General features: G+C 45.2%; 1 protein-coding gene across 1 annotated transcript in view; it reads right to left on the bottom strand.

Moving 5' to 3' along the window:
* galk1 (galactokinase 1) overlaps positions 1-14,722 on the bottom strand; it is a 30,334-nt gene extending 15,612 nt beyond the window's left edge. Inside the window, exons 1-2 of the mRNA XM_085963258.1 lie at positions 14,524-14,722; positions 3,673-3,862 (exon numbers count right to left, since the gene is read on the bottom strand). Coding sequence (XP_085819384.1) covers positions 3,673-3,862; positions 14,524-14,718 — 385 coding nt within the window. The 5' untranslated portion in view covers positions 14,719-14,722. The remainder of the gene's footprint in view (positions 1-3,672; positions 3,863-14,523) is intronic.
* Positions 14,723-15,450: the final 728 nt, after the last annotated feature.

Raw genomic sequence — 15,450 nt, 5'->3', positions numbered from 1 at the left:
TCATCTCAGTCCTAAATGGCCGACCCCTTATCCTGAGACTATGCCCCTTAGTTCTAGACTCTCCAGCCAGGGGAAACAACCTCTCCGCATCTACCCTGTCAATCCCCCTCAGAATCTTATGTTTCAATGAGATCACCTCTCATTCTTCTAAACTCCAGAGAGTATCGGCCCATTCTACACAGTCTCTCATCATAGGACAACCCTCTCATCCCAGGAATCAATCTGGTGAACCTTCGTTGCACCCCCTCTAAGGCAAGTATATCCTTCCTCAGATAAGGAGACCAGAACTGTGCCCAGTACTCCAGGTGTGGTCTCACCAAGGCCCTGTACAATTGTAGCAAGACTTCCTTACTCTTATACTCCAACCCCCTTGCAATAAAGGCCAACACGCCATTTGCCTTCCTTATTGCTTGCTGTACCTACATGCTAGCTTTCTGTGTTTCCTGTACGAGGACACCCAAATCTCTCTGAACACCAACATTTAATAGTTTCTCAAAAAATATTCTGTTTTTCTATTCTTCCTAGCAAAGTGAATGACCTCACATTGCCACACATTATACTCCATCTGCCACCTTATTGCCCACTCACTTAACCGGTCTATATCCCTTTGCAGGCTCAGTGCCCTCCTCACAGCTGACTGTCCCACCTAGCTTTGTATCGTCAGCAAACTTGGATACATTACACTCGCTCCCTTCATCCAAGTCATTAATATATATTGTAAATAGCAGAGGCCCCAGCACTGATCTTGCGGTGTGAAGGAATGAGCCATATCACCTATTCAGAAAAAGACACCATCTTATGAAAGAGTTCTGGCCTTATTGAAACAGGACAAACTGGGTTTGGAAATTTAGAAACCTCACTATGAAATAGCTGTGAAAGAATTCTGGCTGTTGAGAGAAGACAGTTGTTGACCCTGAATAAATAACCTTATTGAAACTGAAGGTGCATGGCACCGACAGGCTGACCTTTGGAAACAAAAACAATGGTTCACCCTGGATAAAGGTGTTCTAATTTAAACTTCGTAAAGATAGCACATACGATAAGGAACATCTGCCCTCATAAGGATGACAAAATAAGGAACACCTGCCTTTCACATCGTTCTATATAGTGACCCTGGAACACCTGGAGATGAGACAAGATTCTGGCTGATGTGGCAGTAAGAACTGCAGAGGTCGGCAGAAAGATGAATAGGGATAACTGACTTGCATCAGCAGAAACTTTAAAAGGAAATACCACTGGAAAAGGGTATAAATAATAAATATTGAAGTTTCAAATGGGATACCAGACTCGCTTTAATCGGGCAAAGCGATTCTCGGCTACAGAGGCGGCTCTGTAGTCTCCAACTCTTTGTACCTCGGGGATCAAAGGTATTTGATATTGATGGATATCCTGTATAGAAACCTTTAAGAACTGTAATACTGTAGCGAAGTTAAGATTTAAAAGTAAGATTCTCTGTTAAAAAGATCATTTTTTTCTCGTTAGAACTGTTAATGTTGCAATTGACTGATTCACCAACTGTAAATTGCATGTCGGTTCTTTTTAATAAATCTCTATATATTTTTAGAATTGTCTCACAAGTCTTCTGTATCAATAACTCGCGAACTTAATTTCTGTACACTCTTTGGTGAAGTTACAGAATTCTGGGGGAGATCTCCAGACCCTCATAATATCCGGAACATTACAGTCTAGCTAAACTTATTAAAAGTGTTATCTGGAGGACGGCAACATTCTCGGGTTGTTCCTTTCCTTTAGGGAGAGATAGCCCGGACCTTTAGCCCCAATTAAACATCTTTAGGATTCGGCTACCTCAAACTTCAGTTGAAAGTGAACGTCTGAGAAATACGCCTGATCCAGGGTAGCCCTAAAGAGGCTAGGACTAGTAAATATCCCTTCAGTGGTACCCCACTAGTTACAGCCTGCCAACCTGAAAATGGCCCGTTTATCCCTACTCTCTGTTTTCTGTCCATTACCCAACCAATGCATCCACTATCTCTGCAGCCGCCTCTTTTAGAACCCTAGGATGCAGGTCACCAGGTCCAGGGGATGTGTCAGTTTGGTCCCATTAGTTTCTCAAGTACAGGAAACTCTATTATCCGGCACCGACGGGACCGGCGTGGTGCCGGTTTATCAAAAAGTGCGGATTACAGAGGGGTATAGTAAAAGGTACGAGAGCCCCGTACACAGCAACAAATCCAGGCTTCCCTGTTGCTTAGCAACAGGTGCAGGAACCCCGCCCACAGATCCAGGCGTCCCTGTTGCTTAGCAACAGGTGCAGGAACCCCGGTTACACAGCCACAGATCCAGGAACGGCCACTAATATGAAGTAAAACTTACCTGAACCTACTCCTGAATTTTGCCGGTTAACAGAGATTTCCGGTTATTTAGGTGCCGGTAAAGCGAGAGTTTCCTGTACTTTTTCCTCTACTGCTGATCTTAATTAATTTAAGTTCCTCACTCTCATTAGCCCCTTGATTCCTCACTTCACAGGAGCGCAATCAAACAAAGTTTGACACTGAGCCACATAAGGAGATATTAGGGCAGGTGGCCAAAAGCTTGGTCAAAGAGGTAGGTTTTAAGGAGGGTCTTAAAAGAGGAAAGAGAGGTAACGAGGCGGAGAGGTTTAGGGAGGGAATTCCAGAGCTTAGGGCCCTAGGCAGCTGAAGGCACGGCCACCAATGGTGGAGCGAAGGAAATCAGGGATCCACAAGAGGCCAGAATTGGAGGAGAGCAGAGATCTCAGAGGGTTGTGGGGCTGGAGGAGGTTTCAGAGATAGGGAGGGGCGAGGCCATGGAGGCATTTGAAAACAAGGATCCACTCAACTGCCTCTGTAATCTTGAATAGAATTATATCTTGTTTTGTATGAAGTAGAGCCCAGCAGATACCAAGTTGTGACACATTTACCTTTGAGCCTGTAACTAGTGATCTGTGTCAATTATTATTTATTCATGCCCTTTGGGCACTTTTAAGGCCAACATTTATCCCTCAAACACCATGAAAAACAGATCAACTGGTCATTGATCTCACTGCTTTTAGTGGGATCTTACCAAATGTAAATTGGCTGGAGAGTTGGTCCACAAAGTAACTCACGGCACATGAAGCTGGAAAAGACTTGATACGGCGCTATATAAAACCAAGTTAATTCTTTCTACCGACTTAAAATGCAGCTCTGGCAAGGGGCATGGAGTAACAACACGAGCATATCCAAACACACAATAGCTGTGCTAAGGGTGAAGGTAAAATATATGTATAATATTACATAAAAAGGACATTAGTGTTACTGTAATTGCAACTTTTCGGAGATGAGAGAGTCAGACCCTGGAATTAACAGCACAGAAACAGGCCATTCAACCCAACTGGTCCATGCTAGTGCTAATGCTCCACACGAGCCTCCTCCCACCCTTCTTCATCCATCCCTATCAGCATAATATTCCTTTCACCCTCATGTGCGTATCTCGCTTCCCCTTAAATGAATCTATACTATTTGCCTCAACCACTCCCTGTGGTAGCGACTTCTACATTCTCACCACTCTCTGGGTAAAGAGGTTTCTCCCGAATTCCCGATTGGATTTATTAGTGACTATCGTAGATTGATGGCTCCTAATTTTGGACGCCCCCCAGAACTGAAAAGGCTCAATATGTCAGCTATCCACTGATACTATACGTGGTCTTACCCCTGTAATGTTGAATAACTCCCTTCACATAGTTGGCCCAGCAAGGTAGCCCAGGACTCAGAGGGTTTGCTTCCGACGGCACAGGGAACTCCAGTCGCTTGGGTTCGTCAGCTTCCTTCGCCGTGGTAAGTAACGAGATGATCCCGTCTGTGCTCGGACACCCGACCACCACTGTAACCATTGGAAGAGCCTGAGGGATAAACAGGTCGTTAGCAGTCCACCATCAACAGTTAACCAAAATTGGACAACTGAAAATCAAAGCCTGATGAATCTCGCTCATCTTTTCCATTCAGCTTCTCTTCCGTGCGTTCTGGCCTCTGCTTAGTAACCAACTCTCCACAACATGTCCCCCGTTCAGCACCTGCACGCATTTCTGTCCCAGCAATATCTTGCATTTATACAGCACCTTTACAGCCAATGAAGTACACTGTTGTGATGTAGGAAATGTGGCAGCCAATTTCAGCTCCGCAAGTTCCCACAAACAGCAATTAGCTAAATGACCAGGTTATCTGTTTTAGGACCTAATTGGAGGCGGTACTTAAACCAGCAGGAGACCAGGCAGCACGGATCTAATGGGAGGCGGTATCAATGGCAGCGGTACTTAAACCAGCAGGAGAGCAGGCAGCGCAGACATAATGGGAGGCGGTATCAGCGATGGCCGAACCTTTGACGATTTCCAAAAAAACAAGGAGTGATGTCACAGTACAGCAGGTAGGTGATTGGTTGGTGATTAAGGTTTGTTCCCTCTCTTTTCTCTCTAACCTAGGACAGATGGTTTATACTAGGTACGGGAAACTACAAAGTACTGTATTAAATTTATAGCTTAATTAGCTAAACTAATTAATATGACTATAAATAATTGTTGAATAAAGACTTTAACTAATTAAATAAGGCTAGACCAAGATAGGGCAGGGCAGGGCAGGTTGCGTGTCTGGACTGCAGTATGTGGGAGTTTGTGGACAGCGAGACTGTCCCGAGCAAACACGTCTGCAGGAGATGGCTCCATCTTGAATCTCTCCGGCTCAGAGTCATTGAGTTGGAGACACTCCGACACAAGGGAGGGGGAGGAATTTCTGGAGAGTTTTATCCAGAATGCAGTCACACCTCAGAGGAAAGCACAGGTTCAGGAAGGGAAGGGCGTGACTGCTAGGGAGCTGGGTAGCGGGGATTTAGGAGAGATTGAGGAGGTCCCGCAGACACTGGTCCTGTCCAACAGGTACAATGTACTCGCTACCTGTGCGGACAAGCAGAAAGGCTGCAGGGAGGACAGCCACACTGCAGACCAAGGCACTGTGGCTCAGAAAGCTGTCGGGGCGGGGGGGGGGTGGTGGGGGGGCGCGGTGGAGGGAGAGAGCAGAAATAGAAATGTGGTAGTGATAGGGGACTCTATAATTAGGGGGATAGATAGCGTCCTCTGCAGGCAAGAACAAGAATCCCGAAGGGTGTGTTGCCTACCCGGTGCCAGGATAAGGGCTATCTCACGGCGGCTGGAGAGGAACTTGGAAAGGGAGGGGGTAAATCCAGTTGTCAGGGTCCATGTTGGAACAAACAACATTAGGTAGGACCAGGGAGGAGGTCCTGCTGAAAGAGTATCAGGAGTTAGGATCTAAATTAAAAAGCAGGACCTCGAGGGTAATAATCTCTGGCTTATTGCCCGAGCCCCGTGCAAATTGACATAGAAGCAGTCAATCAGGAGAATTAGCACGTGGCTAAAGGGCTGGTGTGGGAAAGAGGGGTTCCTCTTCATGGGACACTGGCACCAGTACTGGGACAGGAAGGAGTTGTACCGATGGGACAGGCTCCACCTGAACCGAGATGGGACCAGTGTCCGGACGGAAAGGGTAAATAGGGAGATGGCAAATGCTTTAAACTAGTAAGATGGGGGGAGGGATCTACAGGAAATGGAACCAGCCTAAATATAAAAACAGGGAGAGAGAGCATAGGGAATAATAAAAGGGAGGACATTCATGGCAAGGGAATAAATAAATCTATCTATCTATCTATCTATCTATCTATCTATCTAAAGGAATCGATCTGTGTCTGTCTGTCCTCGGGTGTGCGTCTGTCCGGCTATGCGCTCGAAAGTTATAGAGCGTACCTACGCGCACGTTACCTCCGAAGAAAGCTTACGCTTCCGGGACGGTCGTAAGCGTATTTACTTTTCGGTCGCACGAAAATTGTTCGCGCCTTATGCAAAAAACCTTCAAAATTAAACTCATTATCTGCTACTTAGCATTGATTGACTGACATCAAGGTTCCACCAATCCTGTGCCGTCACGATTGACCAATCCTACAGTACGGTCCCCTGATGGTTGGCCAATCTGTGTGTGTGTGTGGGCGGGACTAATCGTTTTCATCTCAGGGGTCTGGCAGCCATTGTTTCACTGCCATTACTTCAGCTTCCAGCTCAAACTACTTTGATCATCCAGCTTTGAAAAAGTTAGTATCTCTTTTAAAAATAACATAACATTTACCAAAAACGTTTTATAAGTACTTTCACTTTCATCTTTCAAGGTATTAAAAAGGTAGAAATGTTGCCCGGCAGCAGATTGAGAGAGGGACACAGACAGGGCCCAAAAGCCTGGGACTCGATTTAAAATGTTGCCCGGCAGCAGATTCACAGAGGGACACAGAGGGGCCCCAAAGCCTGGCACTCGATTTAAACCGCCCGGCCCAAAACAGCCCTGGCAAAGCCAGGCTCCCCCAGCTAGTAGAGTTATAGAACAGGCGTCTAAAAAGATGGTTAAACATAAAGTGAAAGGATATCCTATTAAAAATGAGTTAAACTGTCTGTACAGCAATGCACAGTGTGTCCGTAATCTAACTGGAGAGCTGGAGGCAATCATGCGTTGTGAGGAACCAGACATAGTAGGGATTACTGAAACATGGCTACAGAAAAATCAGGACTGGGAATTAAACATTGCAGGGTATAACATATTTAGAAAAGATTGAGAGGGGAAAAAGTAGAGGTGGAGTAGCTTTACTTATTAGGGATAACAATGGCAGTAGAAAAAGGTGACACAGCGATCAGCAAGACAAAAATAGAATCCATATGGATAGAGATAAAAGATAATAAAGGATCAATCACACTAATAGGTGTAGTCTACAGACCATCTAATAGTGGAAGGGAGGTGGAGGATAAAATATGCACACAAGTTAGGCAAATGAGTAAAAAAAAAAAAGAATAATCATGGGGGATTTCAACTACCCAGATATAAATTGGACAGAAGAGGTAGGTAAAGGGAATGGAATTCCTATAATGTGTGCAGGACTCCTTTCTAAACCAACCAATATGTAAAAAGCCCAAGGGAGGATTCACTATTGGATCTAGTAATGGGGAATGAACCAGAGCAGATAGGAGAAGTAAAAGTAGGGAAACATCTAGGCAATAGTGACTAATATAATACGCTTTAAGATGATAATTGAGAGGGACATAAGTATGACGAAAACCAGGTTAATAGATTGGAGAAAAGCTGATGTTGAAGGGATGAGAATAGAACTTGGGAAAAGAAAATGGGCAACAATATTGGTAAACAACGATGTAGAACATCAATGGGAAACAATTAAAACGGTGTTCAACAGAGTGCAGGAAAAATATATTCCACCAAAAGCAATGAACAAACTAAACAATAATGAGACTCCATGGATGAATAAAGCCATAAGGGAACAATTGAGGATAAGGAAAGAGGCATACATTACGAACATAGACAGCAGGGGAGTGCATGATAAGGGAGAATACAAAGAGATTAGGAGAGAAGTCAAAAAAAATTAGGAAGGCAAGAGGAACTATGAAATTAAATTATCAAGGAACATAAAACAAAATAGCAAAATATTTTACAGGCACATCAATCAAAAAAGGAAGGTTGGGATAGGAATAGGGCCATTAAGGGATAGACAGGATAATACCACAGGTAACGATAGAGAGATGGCAGAAATATTAAATAATTATTTTGCTTCAGTATTTACCAGGGAGATAGAACAGGTGGAAATGACACTGGATGATGAGATTAGTAATGAGATAAGTGCATTTAAAATAAAAAAAAGGAGGGGATATATTAAATAAACTAATCAAACTCAAAGAGGATAAAACCTCTGGATTGCCTCCACGCATTTTAAAAGAATCTAGGGAAGAGATGGCAGAGACGTTGCGACACATGTTTAATAATTTATTAGAAAAAGGTGTAGTGCCAAAGGACTGGTGGATAGCTAACGTAATACCGATATTTAGGAGGGAGACAGAACATGTTCAGGGAATTATAGACCAGTCAGCTGAACATCGGTGGTAGGAAAAATAATAGAATCCCTACTAAAGGAGAAAATAGAAGAACATCTAGAAACAAAAAATGTAATAATGAATAGTCAGCATGGATTTCAAAAGGGAAAGTCTTGCTTGACCAACCTCATTGAATTTTTTGAAGCCGTAACAGAGAGTAGACAGTGGTAATGCAGTAGATTAAATTTATCTGGATTTTTAAAAAGGCCTTAGATAAGGTACCTGAGATGAAAAGTAAGTTGCCTTTCAAAAGCTAAGCTTTATTAACCTTAAAAACCAGCAGTACATCTTAAGCTCCCAGTCTCAACCAGACTGTGGAGAACTGAATTTAAGATGGCCACCACAGGTCACATGACATCAACTAACCAATAGGTTTACAGCATATATCTCAAGGCAGGAAAACAGGCAACCAATTACAATGCTTCTTATAAAACAAGAATAATCACCACATTCACCCCTCCTTTTAAAATATACTTCAACCCAGGTAGCCTTTACAATTTACAATTAGTTATTTATGACTAAAACAATACATGTATAATGATGTAAGAAAAAGGAGTCTCACACATTAAGTAACTTTAAAGTAAGCTTTAAGCAACTTATAATCACACTATATACAAGAGAGGTCTTCACCATGCCTCTGGTAGAAGCCCCTTACAATACTGAGCAGTTCAGTATTTATACCAGTCCAACAGGAAGTGACGTATGACAGGAAGTGAGGTATGTACAAAGTTCACAGTTCATAATTCACAGTTCACAGGAAGTGACACATAACTTCCCGGAAGTTATTATTATCACATTCTTCCCTCCTGCAGGATTAGAAGGCTGTGGTCTTCCTTTTGTTCCGCAGCTGCCGAACGAGGAAGAGTCGCACCCATTTGGGTTCCCGTCATAGAGGGTCACTGGTCCACTTACATGCGGTTGGCCATTGGTCAGAGTCTGTGTGGCCTGGATTACCCTGTGAAGGGTCGGGGAGATCATGGCTTCGTGTACGAGCCCCAATAGGTTCAAAGTCGGTCTGCCTCTGTTCAGAGGGAGGTGCAGAGCGGGTCTGTGGCGGATCAGTACTTTCGTGCGCGGTACTGGGAGGGTCGCAACTTTGAGTACGGGGTTCTACCGGCACCAAGCTAGTTGGTGTCCGATCAGGATCCTGGAGAGGGGTACCCGATAGGTTCCAAGAGTTTCCTGGTAAAATACCATCTCCCGATGTCTCACTAGGTCCTGGTGGGCAGGGAGCCAGATCCCGTAATGATACGGTAGATTCTCGGCCGTCGGGATATCGTATGTTTGCATAGGTGGGGTTGGCATCGGTTAGTTCGACCTCGTCTACGAGAGGGTCATTTTTAGACGTCCGAACGTATCTTCGGAGTAGAACAGGTCCAGGAGTAGTTAGCCATGACGGGAGTGATGTCCCATGAGATGAGCGACGCTGGAATCCAAAGAACCGCTCATGAGGTGTAGTATTTGTGGCTGTAGAAAGAAGGGACCGTATAGAGTGCAATGCATCCGGAAGCACTGCTTCCCATTGCTGGTCTGGTAGGCCCCGAGATCTTAAAGCAAGACGTACGGAATTCCAGATGATACCGTTATACCTCTCTACCTGCCCATTTCCGATGGGATGGTATGGTGTTTTGCTTGTAGCAACTCCCCGTTCTGAGAGGTAGTCCTTTAGTTCCTTTGACATAAAGGATGGACCCCGATCTGAGTGAATATAAGCCGGCATGCCACAGAGAGAAAATACCTGCTCAAGGCAGCAGATTACTGTGGACGCCAGCATATTGGAGCAGGGGAAGGCAAACGGAAAACGTGAATATTCATCAATCATGGTGAGCAAATATGTGTTCCGAGTGGAAGAGGGCACTGGGCCCTTAAAATCGATGCTAAGTCGTTGCATCGGTTGGGTTGCGTGTATGAGCATACCATCTGAGGGGGCGGAAGAACTGAGGTTTTAATTCCGCACAAAGCCGGCATTCTGAGCATATTTTCTTTACATCTCCAGTAGAAAAAGGGAGATTCCGTGATCGTACGAAATGTAGCATGCGCGTAACGCCAGGATGACACAATCCATTATGGACATCTATGAGAGTAGAGGACGACATAGCGGAGCAGAATGCCCGTGTGAGGGTGTCCGGGGCCACATTCTCCTTGCCAGGTCGATAGTGAATGGTATAACCAAAAGAGGCCAGTTCCATCCTCCAAAGTTGTATTTTATTATTCTTAATTTTGGTTCGTTTTCGATTATCGAGCATGAAGGCGACTGATCGCTGGTCCGTGATTAATGTAAAGTGCTGGTGAGCTAGAAAATGGTTCCACTTCCGTACTGCCTCTATGATGGCTGTGGCTTCCTTCTCAACCGGAGGATAATGTAGCTCGGCACCTTGTAAGGTCCTGGACATAAATGCTACAGGACGACCTTCCTGATTTAGAGTAGCCGAGATCGCCACCTCCGAGGCATCACATTCGACTATGAAAGGGAGATTCTCATCGATGGAGTGAAGAGCCGCTTTCTCCAACTGTTTTTTTGAGAAGGTTAAAGGCTGCAACAGCCGCTGTTTCCAATGGAAATGATCTAGCATACAGCAAGGGTTGGATTCTGTCTGAAAAATGAGGAATCCATTTAGCGTAGTATGCAAACAGACCGAGAGCCCGACGTAAAGAAGCCGGATTCTTAGGTGACGGGAGCTCTTGGAGCGGGCGAAGTCTTTCTGGGTCTGGCTTAATGATACCATTGTCTACGCAGTAGCCAAGGATGTTGATGGTCGGTTGCGACTCAACAGACTTAGATTCATTCAAGGTTAAGTTGTGGCAATGGAGGGCATCCTGAAATTTTGGGAGGTTGGCGTCGTGTTCCTGTTGATCGTGACCTGCAATAGTAATGTTATCAAGATAGGGAAAAGTGTCCCTTAGGTTTTCCTGTTTAACCAGGCCATCCATTGCCCGTTGGAAGACAGCCACTCCATTAGTAACCCCGAATGGGAGGCGACGAAATTGGTACAGCCGTCCATTAGCCTCAAAGCCCGTGTACTGCTTATCTGAGACCCTCAAGGGTACCTGATAGGCACTTTTTAAATCGTAAGTTGAGAACACTTTGTATTCGGCCAGTTTATTAACCATATCATCAATGCGTGGCAATGGGTAGGCGTCCAAGTCAGTATATTGATTGATGGTTTGCGAATAATCAATGCATAGTCGTTGTTTGTGAGGTTTTAGAGGGTTCTTGACGATGACGACTTGAGCCCGCCAGGGCGACGAACATGGTTCAATGATATCCTCTGCTAGAAGTCGAGAGATTTCAGCCTCAATAAAAGATTGGTCTTCCTGATTAAAGCACCGCGATTTCGTTATTATTGGTTTGCATCGAGGCGGAATACTGGCAAATAATGAGGGTTCATCAAGTGAAGCTGCTGACAATGCACAAAACGGTAATTTAGACGGTATATTAGAAATAGTAAGTCCAGGTTTGGATCCGCCGAACTCAATGGTGAGTTTCTTATGCTGTTTTTGGAAATCCAGCCCTAAGAGGAGATCACTACATAAGTCCTTGAGCACCGAAAGTCGGGTGGAGGGATACAGGCGACCATTAAGTGTCATATCAACAACACAAAAGCCGGAGGTTCTGGTATTAAGTGATGACTGAGCCATCGCAATTGCCTGGTCCGATGGGAAGACATGTAGTTTCAATTTCACAACAATCTGTTCTTTAATGAAACTATCAGTACTTCCTGAGTCAATTAAGGCATCTAAGGGATGCCCTTTAATTGAAACTTTTGTAGCTGCATGAAACAGGTTCTGTGGGCAAGCAGCTGTAATTGGTGTCGTTGCACAGAGAGTGGCTGAAACTCTCGGTGTGCTTCTTCGGGAGAGAGCTCGAGAGGAAGCTTGATAGGTCCTAGCTGGAGCATCTTGATAGGCCCTAATTGGGGCAGTTCGGTAGGCCTTCGCTGGATAGGCCCTCGTAGAGGCTCTTGATTGGCAAACTTTAGCAAAGTGTCCTTTTTTATCGCAATGACTGCAGATCGCATTGCGAGCAGGGCAGAATTTCCTAGGGTGAAAAGCATCTCCACAAAAGAAGCATTCCTTCCTAGATTGCCAAGAGGCTGCTAAAGTGGGGTCATCCTCCTCTTCATCAGAATTATCAGGATTAGATTCCTCCATGATGGGGTTCACCTGAGACCACTTGAATTGTCTGGTTGCAGTTACAGCAGCAGATCGAGGTCTGCATTTCTCTTTGCCAAATCCAGAGAACAAGCTAGGTCAAAAGCTTTTTGTAGCTCAAGTGTTTTACTTTCTAGTAGACGCTGGCGTATAAATGGAGAGGCAATCCCGCAGATGAAAGCATCATGAATCATTTCTTCGCGGTACAGCTCAGCTGAGGCTGCCTGAAAGTTACAATCTATGCTGAGCCTGCGAAGTTCTTGAAGGAATTCGTTAATCGATTCCCCTGGCCCTTGTCGGGCTGTGGCCAGTAGATGTCTAGCTTAGACCTCATTTGGAGTCTTGGCATACAGTTTTTTAAGTGCCCGAATCACCTCGTCGTAATTATCCCATTCATCAACATATTCAAACACTGTTGGGGTCACATAGTTGATAAGCATCCTCAGTTTAGTAGGAGCAGTCGCTTTACATTCATCAAAGAAATTCTCAAAAGTACGGTACCAATGCTTCCATACCCTGCCAGCTGCTGGTGTGTTTGGGTCCAGGTCCAGACGAGTAGGTTTAAGGAGGTTTTCCATGATGGGTGGTTCCCTGGATCCTTAACTCCGAGTTTGTCCGAAGGTCTAGTATTTGTGAGTGTAAATACTAAGTTGCTTAAATTGATGTAAGAAAAAGGAGTCTCACACATTAAGTAACTTTAAAGTAAGCTTTAAGCAACTTATAATCACACTATTTACAAGAGAGGTCTTCACCATGCCTCTGGTAGAAGCCCCTTACAATACTGAGTTCAGTATTTATACCAGTCCAACAGGAAGTGATGTATGACAGGAAGTGAGGTATGTACAAAGTTCACAGTTCATAATTCACAGTTCACAGGAAGTGACACATAACTTCCTGGAAGTTATTATTATCACATATATTTCAACAATTTTAAATTTTTACTATCAAATTATTTTAAAAGTCCATTTTTAATCGGTCAACCGGATATCTTGTTCGTGTTGACCTTCTTAACCTTGGTAAAGTTCCTTGCCCTCCCACACCAGGAGACACAGAAATATCTTCTGCAGGGAGGCTATCAATATCCTGATTATCAACGATTCCTGAATTGGAAGTCCCATTAGAAGGTAAACTGGGAGGGTCATGAACATCCATCGAGGGCAGACTAAGAGAATTGTAAATGTCTGCAATAGGATTGGAAATATTCGTAGTATCTGTGACGGCATCAACATTATCTAAATTATAGCTATTGTTAATATCCTCAGAAGAGGGCTGGCCACCACAAGGAGCTAAGTCTTTAACTGAAACCTTACTTTCTTTCCCATCTTGGAATCGAATGTGAGCATATTGGGAATTTGCCTCCAATAGCTCCACCAAATTTTTTTGGGGGGGGGGGGGGGTGAGGAGGACTGCAACAAATTACAGGAGGACATTAATAAACTTGTAGAATGGGCATATAATTGGCAAATGAAGTTCAACAGAGATAAATGTGAGGTGTTACATTTTGGTAGGAAGTATAGGGAGGTCACTTATCACTTGGAGGGTGCGAGTCTAGGTGGGGCAGAGGAACAAATGGATCTCTGAGTACAAATACACAAATCACAGAGTTGCGACACAGGTTAGCAAGGCCATAAAAAAAAACAAGCACTATGGTTTATTTCTGGAGGTTAGAATTGAAAAGTAGGGAAGTTATGCTAAACCTGTATCGAAACTTCGTTAGACCACACTTAGAGTACTGCGTACAGTTCTGGTCGCCATATTATATTATAAAAAGGATATAGAGGCACTGGAGAGGGTGCAGAGAAGACTTACAAGGATGATACCAGAAATGCGAGGGTATGCAGATCAGGAAAGGAGGAACAGGCTGGGTCTCTTTTCTCTTGAAAAAAGGCTGAGGGGTGACATACTAGAGGTCTTTAAAATTATGAAAGGTTTTGATAGAGCAGGTGCAGAGAATGTTTCCACTTGTGGGGAAGAGCATAACTAGAGGCCATCAATATAAGATAGTCACCAAGAAATCCAATAGTGAATTCAGAAGAAACTTCTTTACCCAGAGATTGGTGAGAATGTGGAACTCGCTACCACAGGGAGTGGTTGAAGCAAAAAGCATAGATGCATTTATGGGGAAGCTGGATAAGCATATGAGGAAGAAGGGAATAGAGGGTTATGCTGATAAATTTAGATGTTGAAAGACTGGAGGCGGCTCGAGTGGAACATAAACCCCGGCATGGACTTATTGGGCCGAATGGCCTGTTTCTGTGCCGGAGATCCTGTTCAGAGATAAATATTGGCCAGAAAACTGGTAAAACACGCTCTCTAACTGCACCCCTCCCTCTGCACCTACATACCACCGCCCCTCCCTTCTCCCCGGGCCCCTACACCACCACTGCCCCTTTCCTCCCAGTCTCTCACCCTCCCCCCAGGCTCACCACGGGCAGCACGAATCCCTGGTTATAGTCCGTGTGCTCTCCGATGAGGTTGACTCTTCCCGGGGCCGCCACGGCGACGCTCGGCTCGAAGCCCGGGTAAGTCTCCCTGAAAACGCGCGCCGCCTCGTCCATCAAACCGGGTGTCCCAGTCCCGAGCTCCGCCATCGCCACGGTCCCAGCCCCGAGCTCCGCCATCGCCACGGTCCCACCGCACCTGTCAATTAAACTTGCCCCGCCCACCGGCCCGCGCTTCTGATTGGCTAATAGTGGACCGCGCCCCTGAACTTTGCCCCCAGCGACTTACCAACCCCGACAGCCTTCGTTGCCCCGCCCAGGCCCTGATTGACAGGTGGGTTCACAGCCCACACCTGGAGTCCTGTGTTCATCTCTGCCCACCACACCTGAGCCATTGCCCGGCACAATCTCTGTTCCCTAGCCACCCACGCCATCCCTCTCCCTGGCGACTGGCTGAAGCTGAGCCAGACTGTTCACAGCCTTGGTGTCTTATCTGACCCCGAGATGAGCTTCTGACCATATATCCGTTCCATCACCAAGACCGCCTACTTCCACCTCCGTAACATCGCCCAACTTGGCCCCTGCCTCAGTTCATCTGCTGCTGAAACCCTTATAAAAACAAATTGCATTTACATAGCACCTTTAACATAGCAAAACGTCCTCAGGAACCTTCTTCCCCTTCACTTCCCACTCCAACCCCCTTCTCCCAATCTCACCCCCTGCCGCATTTTCACTATCCCCTCTGACCTTCCCCTCTCTGACCCCGAACGATTAGTCCTCAGCAAAGGCCTGAGCTTCATCCCCTCAATGAATTTCGAGCTCGGCACGATGCTGAGCTCTTTTTCCACCGCCTTTGTCTCCGTGCCCACTTCTTTGGCCAGGAGTCTTCCCCCTGCACGGCTGACTATTTCT

The sequence above is a fragment of the Somniosus microcephalus genome, chromosome 21 (genome assembly GCF_052327205.1).
Source record: "Somniosus microcephalus isolate GS21.2 chromosome 21, FLI_Smic_1.0, whole genome shotgun sequence".
In the NCBI taxonomy this organism is placed as follows: Eukaryota; Metazoa; Chordata; class Chondrichthyes; order Squaliformes; family Somniosidae; genus Somniosus; species Somniosus microcephalus.
The sequence above is the reverse complement of the archived record's forward strand: the minus strand, read 5'-3'. Positions and strand labels throughout refer to the sequence as shown.